We start from the raw sequence: 22,431 nt of genomic DNA on the forward strand, positions 1-22,431 counted from the left end.
AAATTACGGATAGCCTCAAATTTTCGTGTTTAATCGTCACATTCACATACACACTATACAGTTTAAGATTTGAATGTCTTATATGGTCCGATGCATAGATGCATTGAACCGAAGTACTGCTGCACTATTTGACGATCTTTCCCGTACGGCCATCAAGGCATTGGGCATATCTAATCTATCTAATAATAATATCATATATTATGTCTAAAAAATATCTAAAATATCTTGTCTCGAATTCCGAACAGTATTAAAAACGTGTTTTAATGAAATTCGAAGCACAATATGTTAAAACACTGTTGTTATCACGTTGATAGCTAATTCCACTGTGAATTTCGTTGTACTTGAATTCATCTGATAAATAGGAGTTCTAGCAGAAACTGCTAAGAACGCCTTCGGCGGTAAACTGACCGATATAAAATATTTATTTACCGAGGCATCAGGGCTTACTTGAGGTCAGACACATTTTTAATTAATTCTAGTACATCATGGCAATTATGTCAAATTAAAAAGCGTTATGGCCGGAGAAACGTATTGAGCGACCGGAAGCTGTTTGCAATTTGAACCATAACGGTACACATAATACAAGCTTTCAATATTAACTGTTTCGGTAGTTATCGGTAATCAAAATTATTAGGTGTATCGGACGCCTAGAAACAATATCCTATAAGAATCCTTATTTCAATACGGATGATACAATCAGAATTTAATAGTTCAACGCTTTTTAGTTGAATACGCGATAGTTGGACTCTTCTTCTTTGGCTCAACAACCGATGCCGGTCAAGGCCTACCAACCCACTTGTGGGGTTGGCTTTCAGTGACTTATTGATTTCCCCCCATAGCAGGATAGTCAGTCCTACGTATGGCGGCACGGTCTATTTGGGGCTTGAACCCATGACGGGCATGTTATTAAGTCGTACGAGTTGACGACTGTACCATGAGACCGGCTAGTTGGACAGTTCAATTAAAAAGCAAGCGTTTGTATAGAAAAACTGGTTTTTGAAAATGTTCACAAGCATCTCATGGCATGTCGAAAAAAAAAATCAGATTTTTGGGAAAATGTGCCAACTAAAAAGCACATGTTCAATAGTTGACAGGGAATCGAAGTTCAGTGAATTTAGGCTGTATATCCTGTTTGCTTCACAAAGGTGAATCGTATAATAGTAAAAATTAAGTCTAGATGCAGTTGATTATATGTTTATTCATTTTATTTATTTAGTTGTTTATTTCTTTATCTATTTGTTATTTTATTTATTTATAGCTTCGGTTCGAAATCGGTATCGATCTGTAATTAAATCTTGTATCTGTAATAAATAGTTGAAATATTGTAAACTTAAAATTAAAACATCAAAGGAAATACAATTCAGTTCTTAGCAAAATTTTAATAATATTTGCCAAAAGTGCTTGAGTGCCCGAGTGTGATAAAATAGAAACAAAAACTACATATAGATAAACGAATAAGCCAAAGCAAAATGTTTGAAAATCTTAAACTCTCTCATGGTATGAGATATAAAAAAATGCTGGTTAATTTTTGATACTGTTTTATGCAAAATACATCAAAACAAGCTTTGCAATGATTTCGTATGTATTATTTGTCCATAACTGATAATTTGAAATGCTAGCGATATCGATGAAGGTGGAACCACTGTGCGAAGGTCTCTTCGCTTGCTCACCTGTTCGCGCAGTAATCGCTGTGTATGAGTGTGCATGAGTGTGTTGGTCGCCGTTCGTTCCCTAACGCACACACACACACACACATACTCCACTAGCTCATCCACAGGCCTACCGGGGTAGGTCTGCAGCGAAACATCAACGAGCCATATCTAAAAGCCAAGCAAAAGAAAATCCACACTCATCGTGTACGGACGGGTGTGCGTGCGCGAAAGTAAGTGAATTTCGTGAACGAAGCATAAAATCATAGCGGTGGGACTCACCGAAAGCGCCAGAAACATAGCATAGCTCCAGTTAGTGGTTAAAGTTTTGTGTTGTTTTTTCCCCCACTGTTTCATTTGCTGTCAACCGGACAAATCCCGGGATCCGATCGCTCGGTCTTGGTGCGTTTTGGTTCGCTCCCTCACAGTAAAGCGAGGGCCCACACCGGAAGTAACGTGACCGGGGAGGGGGGTTAGGGAGCTGCTGCTAATGTGCGGCACCGTTCCGAGCGTACGTCAAGCGTGAAAAGGCACCTCACCAATCGACACACCTTTTCCTTCCGGCGACCGACAACCCGCACCCGCAAGAATCCAGAACATCACGCAGCAGTGCCACGGACAGGTTCAATGGGCTGTACCCGCTCATGCGTGTGTGTGTGTGTGTGTGTGTGGGTTTTCTTTTCAATTTAGCTTGACGTTCGAATCCGGTGGCCGCGCGTGTACAGGGGACGGTTGCGTGAAGCGTCAACCCCTCACGGCACAGGGGGTTGTACCTTACCTGTCAGCAGGGATGATACACAGGTGCTTGGAGAGCCGGAGAGAGAGAGAGAGAGAGAAGTTGAAAGAGAGTGAGCGAAGGTGAGGGTGCATTATCACGCGAGCTGCCGGCGCCCGTTGTGCGCGTAAGGGTGTGCGTACCAGGAAAGTGCGCGCGTGAGCACCGGTGAGCAGCGGTGAGCGGATTTGAGCGGCGAGGTTCGTCGCTTGGTCGGCTCTCCCGTACTGACGTTGTGTGAGAAGAAAGTGCATTCGCGCGAAGGGGGTTGAAAAGCGACCAAACCCCGCGGGAATGGTTTCGTAGAAAGCAGTGAGATAATGAAACTGATCGCTGAGAGAACTTTAGTGTTACAGAAAGAGAGAGAGAGAGAGAGGTTGAGTGAACGAGCGAGTTCAGTGGCACCTGCGAGAACACGGTGTGTGCGTTGGAAGACGGTTGCCCAGTCGTTGCCCAGTTGGAGTAACACCTTTGATGCGTACGCAGCTCTAGCAGACGGTATGGTTTAGGCGGTGAATACTTTCCACCGAACACACCGGAAAAGTGTACGTGTCGTTTTTGTGCGCGTGTGTGTGTGTGTGTGTGTGTGTGTGAAGAAAAATTAAAAATACAACTGTGTGCATCAAATCGTGCGGAACCGTTGTGTACTTCGGAGAGTTTTACTGGCAAAACAGATTCAAAAGGAAAATTGTGGTTTGGAAAAAAGCAAAATTCACTCCAAACAATTTTGTGCAATCGAATAGACACACAGCCTGAGGATGCGCTAATTGCACGTCTATTTCGGCTCCGGTACGGTTCGTCTGCTTCCGAAAGATCATTCTAGCGTGATCAGGTGACGACGAGTGAGTGTGTGTCTGCTTGAGTGAGTGCGTGCGTGTGTGTGTGTTGGTATGTGTGTGGTTGTGGGTTTAGGTGGTGTTACTATTCTTCACACAAATGGGCAGTAGTGCGCTCCCGTAATACACTCTGGAAAAAAAGAAGCGGTGATGATGATGATGATCATGCGATGAGATCGTCGGCTGGTTGCGTCATTAACCTACGCTGAAATGCTATTCGCTGTGTTTGTGTATGTGTGTTGGTTATGCTGTGTATGTTAATTTTCACTTCCGAACGATTTTCCACCTCGATGTTCAACCTACATCCAACATTCCAGAACATGGTCGTTTGTTTGTTCGTGTTTTTTAGTAATGTTTCGTCTGCCTTAACAACAATCTCCAACGATAAAATATTAAGCTCGGAGGACATTTTTCCTTTAACCCCATCCCCGTTGTTGATTGTATATGTTGGTACAGCGAAACCAGTACCCTTTTCTATAGCGCCTGGACACGTTTACGCCGACGTTTGGCGAAGACGAACAGAGGAAAGCGATAGGAAGAAAGGAAAAGAAATTTTTATTCAAATCAAGAGAGAACCGCGGCATAAAGAAACAGGTCACACGAGAAGTATGCCTTCTTTGGGAACGTGTTTCTTTTCTCCCCGGGGATGGTGAGTGTTGTTGTTGTTGTTGTTGTATTTCCCTTCGATCTTCGATCCGGTACCACTTCTGTTACCGTCCCCACCCCGCCTGAATTGTGTTTTGTGTTCTCTTTTCAAGCGCTCCGTTTTGCTTCTTTTCTCTTTATATCATACACACACAGCACTCTCTAAATCACACATACACACATATAAGAAACACAACAACGAGCATCGAACAGCCAACAGAAGATCGCACTTGCCTGCAATGGGGAAGGTTCGTCTTCTGCCCTCGGCGCAAGAAGTCTTCTGTATGCGCGCAGCAGTGACTGCACCGTTGTTCGACGTTCTAAAAAGCGACGAACCTCCTCGAACGGTGGAAGATCGAACCGGTTTCTGGGATTGGAAGGGGTTAGGAAAGGGAGGGAGCAGGAGGGTGTAGGATGGGTGGGGGGTTGGGTGGAGGATGGAATATGGTTGGTGTGTATCGATGGAAGGTGCTGCTGCCAGCGTAATTAACGGCAGTTTTTTTGTGTATGTTCGCCCGGGAAGAAATGGACAGAACAGGCACACGGCGCTGGTCAGCACGCTGGCCTGGATAAAGCAAAAGACTAGAAGAGGGAAAGATGCTCGATTGGAATGGGGCTTGAGCTCTTCCTTTCCTCCTGGTTCCAGGCGCGCACCCCTTACCCCCCTGCTGTCAGGGAAGGAATACTAGCGTGTACATGCCCACCACGGATATCGGATACGAAAGTTCGAATCGTACCAGTGCGAGAATGTTTCCAACTGTGCGTGTTTCGTGTGTGTGAGTGAATGCTAATGTGTTGGTTTTTTTCGTTGTTTCGTTTTATCACTATTTTCTAACACAGCCCCCTAGTGGTGCGAGTAGTGTTTTGCAGAATTATGAGCGTGCATTAAGGAAAGCGTTGGGTGTGGAAAAAGAAGCGATAGAAAATTCCACCATTCGCGTGTGTCCGTATGTGTGTGTCTGTGAGAGTGTTTCTCGCCCGATCAAGTCAAAGAACGTCTTAGCATAAGTGAGTGAACGAGTGTGTGTCGGTGTGGCTGTACGGCACATTTTAGATGAGCGAGTTTAGCGTGCGCTCGGTGAAGTTGGGTGTACGATCGATAATAGCGGCAATGGAAGCCAGGAAGTGAGGCTAAAAATAATACACCCCGAATAGTAGCGAATGAGAATGAAAACGTATCATCTGCCACTGCGGTAAAAAACAACACTGGGCAGGAAAAAGGAAGAGTTTGTGTGGCACAAAAGGTCATTCAGTTGAAGCTGCTCAATTGCAGTGCATGAAAACGGCAGCAGTTTGACGATCTTTTGCAACATTACGCGAACGGGAGCGAGTGTCTTCGTGGGATTATAGTTGAGATCACTGCGCAAATACTCCTGAATTGTGCATTTCTGTGCGAAAGCTGGCAACAATAAATATTGAGGGTAAGTTAATTTTCATGATCAAGTATCAAGACAATATCTAATAAATACATTGAATTAATTAGAGAAACATCAAAGAATATTGATTGCAATAAGAATCTAAAAAGAGTAAATTTTATTTAGCTTATAAATTACGCAATAGAAGCCACCCTAGAGCTTGTGTAATTGACAAAATTTGGCAATTTGATCGATTCTAATTAAAGGCAAACGTTAATATCAGTAACATGTAATTAAACAACTGTAGCTTATGATATTTCCTGCACCAGTCTCGCAATCCAATCTACCACACCTTCCACTCTCTGTTACAACAAACCGTAAAAAAACAAATCGCTTTCGAAAGTATTTTTAACAATCACAATTCTACTTCCTTTCCACGATACAATTCATCATTAAACTCGATTTCATAACACCCTCTCGGCGATCGACATTTTGTTGCGAATTGTAAATGGATTTACGATCGTTTGCGCTGTTGTTCGACAGGAAAACAAAAACCATAAACCCGCACACGCACACATGAAATTTTCCCCGACATGGCCCAAACCTTGTAAGGGTGGCCTTAAGCACACACGCACGCAGTTTAGGTGGCAGTTTTTCGTCGCCATCCGATGGCTTTTGTTGTGTTTGTTGTTGAAAAAGTTAATTTTACATTCGGCCTCAGCGCAGCTCCATGCGGCGGACCACGTCCCGGCACCCATTTTCTCGCAAACGCGATCGGTCACGGTAGAGAGGGTTCATGAATAACCAGCAAACACCTGCACGGCACGGACACTTACACCACCACAACACACACACACACACACACCATACGCCACACGGGTCCGCCGTACCGTGTCTAAGTTTTGTCGAGTCTGAGAGCCCGCGCACGCCCCGGTGAAAAAAAAAAACGGCTGGAACAATACAAAACCCATTCCAGCAGAGTGGGCTGCAGCAACAGAATCGGTAGAGAGAGAAAAAAAGAAGAAAAAAAAAATCGCCGCGTAATGTAGGCAAAAAAAATTAAACGAAGAAAGAGAGGGTTGGGAGAGTCTCTTATGATTTGGGGGACGAGGGATTGAAAAAAATTAACAGTTGGAGTAAAAAGTCATAAAAGAGTTTCAGTTGGGAATGGGGAAATAAAAATAGTAGCATAAAAAACTGTCTCTAAGCTACACTGTCTCAAACAACCAGACACAAACCCAAAAAACAAACAAAGTACTGTGATAAGGTGATTGAAAAAAACAACAGCAAAAGTTCAAATGTATGATGTATGCAGGTATGATGAACAAACAGCATCTCAGTCCTTACAAGTACGCAAAACATGATTGTTCTCTATCTTTAATAAAATTATCGTCAGCAGTCAACTCCTCCTTTATTTTGCAGGTATGATTAGGTATGATTTTTTTTTATATGCAGGTATGATGAACAAACAGCATCTCAGTCCTTACAAGTACGCAAAACATGATTGTTCCCTATCTTTAATACAATTATCGTCAGTAGTCAACTCCTCCTTTATTTTCTTGTTTTTGTTTTAATTCAATAAATATAAGGACCTTATCTACTAAATTGTCCATCATGTTTCTAACCAGCATAGTACAAATTATTACAAATTTAAAATCTTTTGTAAACACATATATAAATATATATTAGATATTGGAATTGACTGCTTGGTATTAAATCGTTAGAAGAGAGTGGTGCCATGACCGGGATATTTGTTTATTATTTTTGAACGATACCCTTTAGTGTCTTTCTTTGTTACTCATATAAGGCCATAACCTCAATATAATAAATAACCAAAACTCCACATTCTTATAAGTTGGAAGTAATGGAAGTAAGCCATCGACATTTCGTTCCATTGGTCCAACTAATCGCGTACACTATCATATCAGTTACCTGTATTTGAATGCACCTAAAATGCATATGAAAACCAACCCTAATCGGAGTGATTTGCATTTTTTGGTACTTTCGTGGAAAAGGGGACATTTCCCCTTACCCTTTGGCAATGTGGCATGTGTATGAAAATGCTCACAGAGGGTTTGGAATATGGCGAGAGACCGTCAAAGTGTGGTTGAATGCCACACTTTGCCACACGTATGACATGTTGGTCATACGTTATTTTTAATGCTGAGCTTATATGGAAAATGATACTTACTTAAGCGGTAAGGTTGTGGTTGAGAATGTGATTTAAAATTTTGTGGCTTCCTTTGTAAGATTACTTGAGGGACCGTATCATACATATGTTTTAAATTGGTTTGGTTACTGAAATTCCTAACAGAAATTATTAAGGAGTTTAGATACGGGTTGTTTAGCTGAAAATGACTAAGGACGGTAATCTTCTTCGATAATCTCAATAAACAATTGGTGTTTATTTATGCATCTAAAAATGTGTCAATTTAATAGGACGATTCAATAGAAATCAGTTCATTGTAAATAGCTCCGCTTAAGCATTCATTCGATTAGCGCTGAGCGAAATACAGATACAGACCAAAACTTTCACACTCTCTTCGCCTATCGCCCTGCATCGAACTGTTGTCCTGTGTTGATTGATTGCGAACGGCTGGTTGACTGCTAAATGGTAAATTAATTCCAATCATTCAGCAACGTGAATGGCATACATAGAAGAAACTTACATAGATGTGTGCATAGAAAACAAACACAAAACCTCTAGCACCACGCAGCCACCCAGACCCTCCAATCCCTCAACGTCAACGTGGTTAATCGATCCAAACACTCCCATATGCACACAGGTGTTTGTGTATGTTGGTGACTAGCCACCACGAATCAGGTGCTGGTGAAATCTTTCTTTCTATCTAGCTTTCGGGTTGACATGGAGAAAAGTCAGGGGCGAGAGCGATGAAAGCCTTGTGTAGCTATAATCTACTGTAGAGCAGGCAGAGGAGTTCAACCGGACCGCTTCGCTATGGGTAGCGCTGTCATTCAGAATTTGTAAACGGGTGGATTCAGCAGCACCGGGGTGGAATGTAAATAGTCATAAAATAAAACGTGTTTCGGATTGGAGGAAGATTCCACCACGCATCGTTCCGGTTCCACATTCCAATGGGGACGGGCGGGAACGATGCGTTTTTGTTGAGGTTTATTTTCCGGTTTTATCTGTGTGCGTTTGTGTGTTTGTTGCTCTTGGCATTGGAGTATTGGGAACAAATTTGATTTTTGTTATTTGTTTCTCAATACATACAGTTTGTGTTGTTGTTTTGCATATTTCATCTTAAATGTAAAACTATTTTATACATTTAGCCACCTGAACATTATAATATTGTATCGTGTACTTGCAGACTCTTTAAACTTTATTCACTTGATCATATGGTTTTGAAAGCCACCGAGATCTCTTTAATCTCAAGCATTCTTTCAAACCATGTGTCAACTTCAATGACCTGTGCCTGTGTGGCCTCCGGGCGAGGAATCTAAAACCCGTTACCATACCACCACCTATGAAAGCAACACACGCACAAAAGAGAATAAAAACTCGTGACTTGCGTGGCCAGGAATTCGTTGGAGCTGGATTTTAGGGCGCTAACCGCGCTCTGCTCGGTTAGCGGTAACTGTGCGACAGGTTGTTCCTACAGGTTGAAAGACCGCGACGTGCTTCTGTCTCAGAATATTTCCATCATCCCTGTATCAGCGGGACCGATCTGTATGATCACACACACACACACTTCACGGCTGATGTGCAGCTAGTTTGTTGGTGAACTCGTCAGCTTAGATAACCTTTTCCATATAATCGGTGAAAAGGTGTGAAATTTTGTGATGCATACCGATTTTTAGCACCTCGGTGGTGACATTTATGGCACCCTCATTGCTGCATGCAGTCAGTAAAAAGCGAACGTTTATTTTTTGTTTATTTTGGATGTTTATTCGAAAGACTTTTTTCCAGGCAGTAAGCGACGAACCCCCTCATACCGGTGACACAACACACCAAATGTAACACATGACTCGTAGGTAGCAAAATTATTGTAAATAATGAGCGGAGAAACAAACATGTTCGAGCAAATGTAATAAATCTTCACTTGTTCGCCCGTCTTGCGCGTCTTCCGGGTGCACAACATCACAACCCTTTGCGTTCGGGTCGATCGTCGGTGCAATTGCATCGGGGCCGGTAATTTCGTTCGTTGCGTAAGGCGCGGTGTGTGTGTGTGCATTATTATGTTATTAAATTTCCGTTAATAATACCAGCAAGAAAGTATGATTTTTGTTATTGTTGTGTGTGTGTGTGTGTGTGTGTTTGTAGTTTTTCCTACACCTACATTTTATCACCCTGCCCTGCTGTGGCAAATGTGTCCTATTGTGTATGGGCGAGTAACTGACTTCCCTTTCTCTCCCTTCCAAAACTGACGCTCAAGATGCGCCTGGGAACAAAGAGAGACGTTTCGCTTTCCAGCTGTTTGTTTACCTAATTTTATTGATGTGAAACTGTAGAAGACCCACCACCAGCAAGACAAGAAGGGGAGGGGAGAAGAAAACACGCACAAACAATCTGTTTGTCGGTGAAGTGAGAAAGAAAAAGCAGGAAATGATCATCAGACACTTCAGCGCTGAGTAGATGCTATCGCTTAATATCGCTTGTTGAAGGTACACTTTTCTTCACCATTTTTGTGTGTGAGTGTGTTTGTTGTAGCATCGTTTCATATTCTCACTTTTTACCGAATTATGTTGCTTGATGTTTTTTTTGGTTTGGTTTGCTGTTTCGTGTAACCAACTCGTTACGTGCGAGATTATCTTAAATCTGTAAAAGAACCTAAATGATAGGCTAGAAGCTGGCTCGGGGAGTGTTGGTACGTGCCATGATCGAGAGCGAGCAAGTGTTAAACGGGGTGAGGAAGAAAAGGACGGAAATGTTGCTGAACGTTGAAACAATGGCAACCTTTCTCACCTTCCGCTGGATTGGTGGATGACTTAATATTATCATACAATAAAGAAAAGTGAATTAGTGTGCAATCGTCCCAGTGCATCGGAGGCGTTTCGGGTTTGGGTTGCATTTGCCCTGAGTCTAACAATATACGCCGTCTTGTGGAGAACTTACCTTCTTCCGGGTGCGGAAAAGTATCGTTGAATCGCTTCATTTTGGTAGAAGTTTTAGTCTTATTTCATTATGCCACTACAAGTAGCTCTCTTTCTCGTTTGTTCGTTTTCACTGCGGAGGAAACGCTCGTGTTTTGTTGCAGTAGAATAACAAAACAGAAATAAATTATTCAACCCGACACGCAAATGAATTGGCTTGTCAAGCCGGTGTCATTTCTGTTGCTGGAAGAAGAAAGCATGGCTCAACCAACCCGATTCGTAAGCCGAGGAAAGTTACGACTGTTTTGCTGTTTGCCTTTGGTATTCTTGTTTGTTTACCCCCGTCGTGGGTTGGTTGTAAAGCTTTAAATTGGATTAATTTTTGCACGATCGTCACGAGCACGAAAGCGGGAGGGGCGCCTTTGCTCCACACTGTATCTCGCAGTAGAAATCGGCACGCAACGATCGTGTGACAAACTGGCGCGATCGATTCATTTTCACCACCGTTTAAGACGCTGATCGCGCGCACATGACCGAGCGAAAGTTGCCCCCGGAAAGCCAATTAGAGGCGAAGTGGATCAGTTTGCGGGGTTTGAAGGGAAAAAAAATGTCGTGAAACTGAAGGATTAAACTACACTCTGCTGACAGTGGGCTACGATACGATCTCGATCGCGTATCCCATGATCGTCACCCGTCCGTATGTGTGTGATGAAGGAATTAGGTTTGACAGTGACCGAATGATGATTGATTGAAAGGGGTACTTTGGCGTGCGGTTAGCCAAAATCATGACCGTTGTGCGATGTCAATATGTGAAGCGTGATGTTTAGAAGCTTTCTTTTTGGGTGGATGAATCATTGGCTGTTGGTTAGAAATAACGTGACAAGAGGTTCACACAATCCAATCGCATTTTATTGTCGTACACACTTTATTTTGCGTGGATTGAAGTTAACTATTTGGTTTAATAATGTTGAACAAAAGTTATAAACCTATCCTAGTTATAAACATTTTACATGCACTCAATGTGAACATTTCATAACATGAATTACAGTATTAAGAAAAAATATAAAAACTCCTCAGAACATGAACGTTAACAGACGATTATGTTGTTCTAGCTCAGCGGTCGGCAAAGTCCGACACGCGGGTCAAATGCAGCCCGCCGCAACATTGAATCTGGGCCACAAATTGATTTGACTAATTTTGAGAGACGGGAAGAATCGATTAGTATAAAAAATGCTGAATATTAATGAAATACGGCCGAAGCCGTTCTTTTTGAATAAAAAAATACTGAATATCGTTTAGCATGACATTCCATACCTCTTTGATTATTGTAACATAGATAACTTGTATTATTATTACAGGGTTTTCAGCAGTTTTTATAGTTTTGGGAAACTTTCGTGACTCTTTGGAGGCCGTGAACGATTGAAGCCTTATATGCTCAATTCTGTTGCATACACTGTTTTTTCCTCCAAAAAGTCTTTTAGCGTAGGGCTTCAAATGGTTTTTGATAATGAAAAACAATTGCAATATCCCATTTTGTCGATATAGCTCCATTTTAAGAATATGAACTACCAATCTTTATCATTGCTTGTATGATATTGTTACAGAAAACCAACAATATCCTCAATCGTATTGCTTGATATCATTCAACAATTGTTTTGTTTGTAGAATTTTAGATATTGTGAAAATTAAATTGCACAATTTGCTGGTCCACGGCTCTCTACAATTTACAAAATTTTACCCTAAAAAGTTTGCCGACCGCTGCTTGCCAATTGACAAACAAATTAGGATAAATAAAGATCAAGTGAAATGTAGATTAATTAAGACATTAAAATGTCACAATGATACAAAAATTACCGTTATAAGTTGGTATGGTGTGTCAAAGAACATGAATGTTTGTCTTACATTATTAATCCAGTGTTTAGTAGCTTAGTAATAAATGATTCACAATTCCCATGAATACAAAAAAGTGAATAAATTAGTGATTTATTCTTTTAAAACAGTCTTTAAAAACCTTTGCTAAGGACCCTTAGACTCATAAAAACTACATTATATGTTCAATGTTGTACCAAAGGCCTCAATGTTTCTTTTCTACTCTTAAAAAAACGATAAAAACTGCACATGCACACTCTAATACATCTTCGGCTTACTGCTCATTACCGATAATTAGTTGCCCGTAAGTACGTACAAGTAAACCTCCGTCAGACTTTACACATATATACATACACCAGCAGGAGCAAAAAATGAGCAATTTTAACTACCGAACAGTATGCGGCCTGCAGTAGAAGTTCCCGAGCGACGGCCGCCACCGAAACAGGATCGAAAATCTCAAACTTAATGTTACGCTAAAATCAAGACAATTAAACTTTCCACCTCATCGCATCGCAGTCCACGCAGTCGTCGCAGTCGCCTTTCACGGCAAACGGGGTTGAAATGCGTTTGCAGCTTCTGGTTGCAGCCCTCTCCCGTTTCACGTGTACGAGGTTACACGGTTGATTTTTTTTGCCCGGTATTATTTCTCCGTTACCTTGCTGCTGCTGAATTATTACACAGCTTGTGGCGTAAAATGTTCGATTCCCCCGGTGCTGTGGCGTTGCAAATTTAACACACCGGGCGAAAGCGGGCGACGAGGAAAACGCATGTTTGCGACCGGTGGTGCGAGCTTTTCACTTTCCTCGCAAACAGCGTCCGTCCGTTTATCGCCGGAAAAGACAGAAACTAAACTGATAAATACAAAAAAAAAAAACGAACGAAGAAGACCCCCATTTAAAACTCTTCCAACCGGTTGGTTTGACGGGTGCTCCCGCTCTACCCTACTCTACTGCACGCCAAACTGCTGCTCTAATCACATCAATCTTTGCCCGGGCCACCCGTTTTCGGAAGCATAGCGGACGGCTAATCGATCGTTAAACTCATCCATCAACTTCATCACGCAAAACAAATGAGATCTGGTAATGCGGGGAAGGTAGCCCTCTTTTTTTTTTTTTTTTTTGAGGAAAATCTCGAAGGAAAGTCGCGGCAAAACAGTCGACCGACGGTTTCGTAATTTAGCCGCCACAATGTCAATTTCCAAATATCTTCCCTTGGCTTGGGATGAAAATTCCGTGGGAATTTGGCGGTGGATTTTTTTCATCTTTTGTTGACCCTTGTTGCCGTAAGAGTGAAATGAACTGGTGGACTTTCGCTTTTGCTTTAATTCAATTTCAACCGGTCAAAAGCAGGTTGAGTGAGTGAGTCAATTACTGTCACATGACATTTGCAAGCTGAAGGTTAATGGACATTTAAAACAAAAACATACTTTACTCTCTAAATAGGGTAGCAAATAGAGCACTGATTTAACCTGCAAGTCACATGTTTTACTCAAACTGGTACAGAATTTGCAGTAAAAAAACGAATGAAAAAGCTTTCGTATTAATGATACAGCATGTAGAGTCGCTGGAATTACATTTGAATTCAAAATTCCCACCCCGTTCTATTTGATGCCATGTTTAGGCTGGATCGGTTTCACTTTCGATGGAACTAAACATCCCCCCCGGCCTGTGTCTCTTCCCTTGGCTGCACCGATCTGTTACCTCCTGCACGTACCTTTTGTGAAAAAACGATCGTTCGTTCGTAGCTATTCGTAGCATTTAATTGTGTGATGAGAATTTCCTCGAATCTCACCCATTTTACTCACTCTGTGGGTGATGTATTTTTTCCCCCCTGTTGTAACGATATAAAATACCTCACCACACACACACACACACACACACACACACACACACACACACGCACAGAGCGAAATAACAGCCAGGTTTATTGTTTCCAAGCGGCAATGATGGGGAAAATGAAATGAAAGTAAAACACCCCCGACACCCCGGGGGCGGACAAATGGTATCAATTTCCTTCTCACCCATCCCGCCCCCTTCCCGAGGTCTGTATAGTTTTCCACCAGCCGTTCCCGCTGTTCTCTTAAAGTTCAACACTAAGCGTGAGCGAGCGAAACAGACAGTGGGAGAGAGTGAGAGAAAACAACAAAAACTCTGTACGATCGAAAAACACGTGGCAGGCGGCGTTGTTTCGTTTTGGTGCGTAGGGCTGCGTAGGCCAGGTGGAAAGTGATAGTCCCAGTTGCGTAAGATGGTGGTTTGCGGTTGAGAAAACTGTCATCCTCTTCCTCGTGGTCGTCGTTGTCGTCGATGTAGTGACGTTGATGGACGGATGGCAAGATAAGTAATTTATGCAATTACCTATACACCGCCACTGACACTGACACTGGCACCGGTGGCTGTTGTCTGATCGTGCTAGTGATTTTTCACACTGTTTTCACTGCTGTACGGCGACACACCCACTTTCAGGAGCTTTTACTCTCTCAATCTGGTGCAAAAGCGAATATTTTGTAGCATGTTTACCATTGTTTTTGGTTTTAGTTTGAATTTATAGAAGTTTTCCTCTTTGCAAAATTGTGTAAAAGTTTAAATTCGATTTGAAATAGAATATTTTAATTTTATTGTTACATTTGATTTTATAGCCTCTTATCGTTAAAATACTCCTTTAAAACTGCCAAAAAATGCCAAGTGATGCCTGCTAATTCCACTTTAAAAAAAAGAAACCCCTCCCCCCCCAAAACAGACAGAGACTGTTAATTTGCTATCGTGTTTTAAAGCCACCTAAATCACGCTGCCCTCGAACGGGAAAGAATGCTCCCTTCCCCATATTTGTAGGTGTGTGTATCTATGTGTATCTTATCATCTATCGCCGGAGCATTGCTTCACTGATCGCGCCCAGCCGAAGTCGCGTTCAACGCACGCCAACTGATAACGAGCTTACTGATAAGCGCGAGTGTCTCTTTTTTTATTCTTCTCTTTTTTGTAAAAGTTTCGTTAAATCTTACCAACCACCTCAGTGACCTTGCGCAAGGTAGCCAAAGACTATCACGGGAGGGGTGTTTTGTTCATTCTTTCGTGCCTTATGCAGGAGACGCGCCTTATCTGGTCGGGTTCTGCTACGCGTGGAATGGCAGCAATGTTTGGTTTTATGTGTAAATTGTGGGACAGAAAACGTGCGCAACTGATAAGCCAGATAATGTTGGCAGCGTACACAAACGCATAACACATTATTAGTGTTAGAGAAGATCAGTTTTTTTTTAAATTTGTATATGAACTATAGTTTCTATATCTCTTGAAAATTTATATTTTTTAATTTCCTTAGATGCAACACAAATAATAAAGCATAACCCTGATACTGATGTTGCCCCAAATTGTACCGGCCAGTGTAATCATAGTGGGAAATCACGCCATCAGCAAATAGTCAAGATATGAAGTGCTTGTAAATGATAAATCACCTAAGCACGTACCTAAGCTCAATCATTGCTTAGGTCCATTGTTCCACTATGCCCCAGAGCCTTAGGGTCCTATCAAACTTCTCACCGCGATTGGATTTATTTTTATTTTACCTTCTAATCATCTGAATCGTGGTTTTTGTCACATTTAGGGGTAGGTGAGACTACAGCAATAAGACATTCGCTTAGGTAATAATGCTGACATTGTGTATCTTTACGATGTGTGGATGATAAGATGGCTCAGTCATTGCTTCACGTTGCAACGTTGTTAAAAAGGAACAAAAAAAAAATGGTTTAATTTAATGCTTTTACCAATCATATTGAAGTGTAGATCATTCGGATAAAGTCCACTTCCAAATGTGGACTTATGGTAGCAAGGCTTGTTTAACTGTTGACAATACCTCTCTGCAAAACATTGTTACTACCGGAAGCACTGGACAGGTTGTCATTGTTGTAAACACACGCACACATACACACACACGCATATGCATCGAATCACAGCCGCATAAAGGTGTGTCTGGACCGGTTACAGCCAAACGATGTAAGTGGTCGCTTCCGTAAAAGGAGAAAAAACGAAAACTTAAGCGTACTGGCATCGTGTGGACGCGCGTGATGGTGTTATCTGCTGCCTGTGCGTACGTACGGTACACGGTCCACCGGTGGTGGACTTGGCGTTGATGCCTCGGTACATCGGTAATTAACACTGACCGCTGGGCGTAATTAGTAACTCGGACGTTCGGTTGAGATGCAGCTAGGGGGTTGGTGATGGTGGAAGAAATCCTATTACTTCCAGTCGTTTTTGAACCACTGTGAAATGTTTGCGTATGTGGCTGAAAAACTGGAAATGAAGAAGACACTACGACATTGATGATAGATCATGCTAGAAGCTTGTAAGACGGATACGATATGTTACTTCATATTTGGTAAGTGTATGGTGTAGCAATTCTTACAGTTTATTGAGGAGAGCATTACAGATCGAGTTTAGAGGTACATTTTTTTAGTACCAGTAGTGTCATGATTTTGTTTTTTTTTTATAACAGTTTTGCTACAGATTCTTGACGAATTATCGTTAATATCTTTTTATTTTCAAAATCGTGATATTCTGACTAAATTTACTTCGGCTAGTTAAATAGCAATGCATCAACAATTAGAGAGTGACATCTTATAAAGTTATTGGTCAGTACGTGCATGTCAATATGTTTAGGTCAGTGAATTTTTTTTTATCAAAAATAAGACCTAATAATATGAAAAATAATGGTTAAGTAATATGGCGGATATAGGCAGTTCTAGGCCAATTGTAGATGTTTCCAAACATAGTAAAATATATAATTTAGTTTTAGTAGCTTAAAGAGGTAAGAAAATAAAATAAAATATTTGTTTTTTACTTTGTTTTGACAATATGTTTTCAGCAGATCTATTCCATTTTTCATTCAACCGTCTTTTTTAATGAATGTCAGCTAGAGAAATTAAAAAAATATATCATATGCGAACAATGTATATAATAATGGAGAATTTTTAATGATTATTTCACAATGAAACACAAAAAACGACAGGAAAGAATCAAATATGTGCAGGGTTTATTCATCCACAGAGATAAAGTGTGTGTCAGTATCATGATTAACCTTGACCATGCAAATAAAAAAGTTTAAAATTGGATAATTATTGAATCAGTAGCGAATTTGTTTAGGATCACATGTTTGGATTTTGAGTAGAATTTTGTGAAATTTGAAGAACGCTGCACATTTGAGAACGGTACAATGGAATGTAGAACCTTCATCCAAAACATCATTTAAAAACTCCAAAAATGTAATGACATTCTTCGTTTAAAGTGGAACAAACCTTGGACTTAACGAGTATCTTCTTCAAATTACAATTTAATGTTTCTGTGATTTAAAAGTTTTAAATTATTACAGGAATGATTATACATTTAAGGACACTAAAAAAAAGGTTTCAGCGTAGTTTTACTAAGAGCAGTTGGTGTTAACGTAATTGTAATACTTTTAATAACATACACGGTATTTGAGTTATCAGTTGTAATTGCTTCCAAATGAAAAGGTAACCTATTCAGCGTAACCCCTCAATCATTTTATGCAATTACGCTTTCCTCAAATGGAACCGTTTTGCAATCCGGGCACGAGTACGAAGATCGACTCACCCATAATCGATCCTGCCTATCACAAATCTCCGAACCGGTCTCCGATCGCTAGGCCGAGAAAGCAAAACAGAAACCTCTCCTCTCATATATTTCGCCAACGTGGACATGATCTTGACCGTCGGCCGTCGTCGTCTTCGTCGCCGTCGTTGTACATTTCTTCATATTTCTTCACCCGCCCGGGCTGAGAAGCAGAGGAACGATGGAAGGTGAAAATAAGCTAGCGTGACGTTTTGCACCACACACACACACACCAACACGCACACACACACAGAGCAAAGAACTGGCTCTCCATTCGACTTTGAGCCGGTTCCTGCCAGCCCCATGCCTGGACTTGACCGAGTGTGGACTTGGACGGAAGAAAATGTTCAACGTCATCAGCGATGGCGAATGCGGGGCTCTCTCTCGGTTGATCGTACCTTTTACTCTTTCTTGTGCTTTTCTGTTATGTGTAACGTTTAGTCGTGTTTTCAATACTTTAGCTGTCAATATTTGTGGATGTGTTTGCATTTTATTTGTATAATGAACACAATAGAAATCTGTACTTATCTTGCTTCCATCTTACCAAACACTCATTGCTTACTGCCATGGTACGTACGCACACCAACAGCCGCTCGATTCGTGATCGTGGCACAAGTTCTCAGCTGTATGCACACGTGTGTATGTGTGTGGTAGAATTCTTCAACCACATGGGCAAGCGAACGATACATACCACAGCGGCGGAAGGGAAAAAAACGCGAGAGATCGCGACTGATCGACCGGCTAGCGGTACTTACGATCCGGAGTGTGTACGTTATCACATTACGCCTTTCTTGCTTTTCTTCTCCAAACCGCACACTGGCCACTGTGCCTCCTGAAATGTTCTTCTCAGCGCGAACTAACCGCATCCGCAGAAACTCTGCCCGTCGTACTGTGGGGCAACGAAATGAGGTCGAATCCTGGTCCTGTCACGGGCGGTGCTGGAGAAAGAGGACCAGTTTGTTTGCCCGTCCAATGTAGGGCCGTTGGTGGGTTTCCATTACCGCTAAGAACTACTGGCCAAAAGAACAGGTTTGCTGATGCTGGTGCTGCTGCTTTTGCTGGTTTGTTTTTAGCGCTCGCGAGTTTTTAGGGCTTATCTGCTTTCCTGCGAAAGAGACGTCATGCGAGCGGAAGAACCGTTTCTGTGCCATTCGAAAGGTTGATTGCAATCTTGCCTTAGGGCACACACACACAGGTTTTGGAATCACAGGGTTTATTGCACGGTTTTAGTATGTGGGAGAAATCGTTCCACGAAAGGCAAGATGTAGAACAGTTCGATGTTGATTCGGGACGGCTTGTTACAGTTTTGAGCTCAATTACAGAAATTTGATACTAGAGAGTTAGCTTTCCATGATGTTGGAATGTATTCTAGGAAATTTCACATTATTCACTATTGTGCAGAAAGTGTGTGAAAGCTTAAAAAGCTCGCTAGCACTTTAAAAGCTCTCTAAAGTGGGTCGTTTACCGATAAGAAGTTAATTAAAGTTATTTGCAATAATTTAATACCACTCACAATAAAAAAAATCATTCAACTTTAATATCATTTTGGCATCAAATCGCTTCACTCCAGTAGATGTGCTGTGTGCTGCATACCATCATAAATTCTCGAGTCTCTCGAAATCCATTACCCGTTACTATTGTGTCTGGCATTCATTCTTCCGTTCCATTTCCTTCCCTGTAGCAGCTTAAACAATTCACACATACAGATTTAAAACGATCGCACTTGAAAGTAGTGTGTCTTTGTGCCCGCACTCCCATAGGTATGCACCATACCATCGCTGTTCAAAGAAAAGGTTCGTCGCTTGGTAAACAAATCTATCGTTTTTTTTGTGCACTTTTTACATCCAGCACAACAGTGGCACTGTGATTCAGCACATTTGCTGTTGATATTTGGGGCCGGGTTGGCAACAGCAGCAAAACGAGACAACACCCCATAGCAGCGCCCACATGGGCGAACGTGTACGTAGAAGGTCTGGGAGGTTCGTTTCGTTTGTTAAAATCACTCACACGAAACTTCACTTTCGTACTGCTGCATCATCAATTTCTTCATCGTCGGCGGGCGCAAGAAACAATCTCAGTCGCACACACACACACATACAGCCCTTGCCACTGTACAAGCACACCGGAAATGATCATGCCGTGGACCCTATAGGGTGTAGTAGGGTGGCTTTTTCTGTTGCCATTTTCTCCAGAACAATGTAATGAAAATGCTGTTTTTCCGTTCCCGTTCAATTTCAAGTGTAATGAATTTTCTTTCCCTTTTTTTCTCTCTCCTTTTTTTGCAGATTAAACCAGAAGTCAATGTGGCGTCAAAATGGTTATCGTTACACGGGTAAGTGTGTCTGTATGGAGTAGCAGTAGTAGGAAGAGGTAGAGGGAGAGAGTCTAATGGTACATTTGCTTCGAATGTGCAGTGAGGTTGAGTAAAACAATGTTGGGCAAATAGTTGTAGTCGATATATTTATTCGAACTGATAAAACTGGACCGGAGAGGGAAGGGTTTTGTGAATATTGCTGTTTGCTTGTAATGTTAACGGTACACCGTCAAACATACGCTCGACAACAGGTAGTTGGAGAAGTGGCTACATTGGTCCGTTTGTTTGGCCCCTGTGAACCATTTGCTGACGCAAGATAAACACGTTTTGTTTGATTTTACACCGTCGCAGGCTGGGCGTTGGCAAATGTTTACGATCTTATTTCGGACTGGCCCACATTTCGGGCGGGTTAAGGGAAAGAACAAAGAGAGACAACCCATCGGTTAGTTTAAACAACAATTGGTTTAAACAAATTTACAAAACATCAACAGTATGTTGGTGCCAAATAAGACCGCTTTTAAGCCGGGAAGAGCCGGAAGGCTTGGGCAATGCGTGATGGAATGTATAACGAAATGTAAGCTGTGTCTTTTCCGTCCGTTTCCCGGCCACGGCCACAATCTCGGGTTTGGGATGATTGATGAGGTATTTATGATAACGCAATGCCGTTTTGGAATGCACGTTTGATACAGATAGATGGATGGGAAGTGTAGTGGAAAGATGTTTATGGTATGTAACCATGACTCAAACTATTGAAGCAAAAAATTATTGTTTTTTTTTTTACATAAGTGTTAAATGGCCGGTAAAATGTATGGCAGACTTTTTACACTTTGAATGTTAGGGGAACCTGGGGCAAAATGGTTAGGTGGGGTGAAATGGTCACCTGCATTATTGGCAAATTAACACGGTTATGATGATCTCTAATGCTTGAAAACGTCAAATACAATGTTTTATGCCCACCATGAACGTTTCATAACATAAGGTTTCAAAATAAATGCATAATCTAGCAAATAAAATGTTTGCTCGGAGCGATGTAAATTTCACCGTCTCGAAAATAAGCTTTCGTAAGAATTAAAAATTTAATTAGAGCAAAAAAAGGATGTGTATCCAGGCACATGATATGTATCCTTGATTTACGAGAAAAAAATAACCATTTTAATCTAATTTAAAGCTTTTAATATTAAAGTTTGTAAAATGTTTCACTTGGGACAAAATGGTCGTTCCAGCTTGGGTCAAAATGATCTTTATGTTTTGACAGAAGCAACATGATGATGCTGTGATATAAGCTAAGGTCGCTACAATACACTATTCTACCGCGATGCAAGAGCTAAACCAAAGCCTGAAGTACAATGTTGTGGTCCATTTTGCTCCTTTGTTTTTATGTGTTTTGACATTTTGTGTAAAGGCCGGGCTACATTGATCGTACTCGCAAGCGTTATTTTTATATTCACTAGCGCATCTGGCGGCGACCAGCGCAAGCTAGATGTGGGTATAATTTAAGTGCCAAAATTATTCATGCTTGGTGTCTCATCAAGTTTCGACCAGCCTACCTGTTTGCCGTAGGAAATGTTGATAAACGTCCATAAATTGTAACAAAGTAGGCCGTTAATTGTTGTTGTTGGACAAATCGTCATTCATACAAAGCGTTGGGCAAATTTTTTCCACATCTTCCAATCTCTATCCATCATTGGGTAAAATTATAGCCTCCTCGACCCAAAACGTTTTTTGACAGATAAATTATACCAGCATCTAGCTTCGACCCGCCGCCGCTAGATGGCGTACGCGTTCACAAAAATTACACTACGAAGTACGATCAATGTAGCCCGGCCTTAAGACCGCTTTGCTCCATAGCAAGACTATTTTACCCCACACAATACATTTTCACGAATTTTGACGATGATTTTTTGAAATCAATTTTAAACGTGTGTATTTGTTATTAATGAGTCATCTTATGATGACTTTCATGAAAAAGACGTTGAAGTATGGATTGATGTCAAAATAACAGTGAAAAGTGGTTTAACCAATAAGATACAGACCAAAATCCTTAACCGCTCCATTTCGCTCCGCTTTCCCCTAATTGTTATGTAGTTTTATGAAGTAAAATTAATTCTACAACCGATTTTTGTTTTAAAAATCGTATACTTAATGTGCTTCTTAAAAATGCCATTAAAATAACACTTTTAATAAATCAGGAATTTAATAAAGCAAATAATATCATTTTCAATCTTTGAAAGCAGTTTCTTAACTTAATTTGTAATGAAACTAAAAAAGCAAAAAAAAAGTCATATAATTATTATATTAACCTTTTTTTAGCC

General features: G+C 41.3%; 1 protein-coding gene across 7 annotated transcripts in view; it reads left to right on the forward strand.

The window, feature by feature from the left end:
• Positions 1-1,778: 1,778 nt before the first annotated feature.
• The window catches only part of LOC121595783 (myosin-VIIa), a 31,584-nt gene continuing 10,931 nt past the window's right edge, over positions 1,779-22,431 (forward strand). The window contains exons 1-3 of one of the 7 annotated variants that reach the window (XM_041919994.1): positions 1,779-1,882; positions 4,746-5,326; positions 20,091-20,137. In XM_041919994.1, coding sequence (XP_041775928.1) covers positions 20,120-20,137 — 18 coding nt within the window. In that variant the 5' untranslated portion in view covers positions 1,779-1,882; positions 4,746-5,326; positions 20,091-20,119. The other 6 variants (XM_041919998.1, XM_041919993.1, XM_041919996.1 and 3 more) reach the window with 6 other exon arrangements.

The sequence above is a fragment of the Anopheles merus genome, chromosome 3R (genome assembly GCF_017562075.2).
Source record: "Anopheles merus strain MAF chromosome 3R, AmerM5.1, whole genome shotgun sequence".
NCBI classification, from domain to species: Eukaryota; Metazoa; Arthropoda; class Insecta; order Diptera; family Culicidae; genus Anopheles; species Anopheles merus.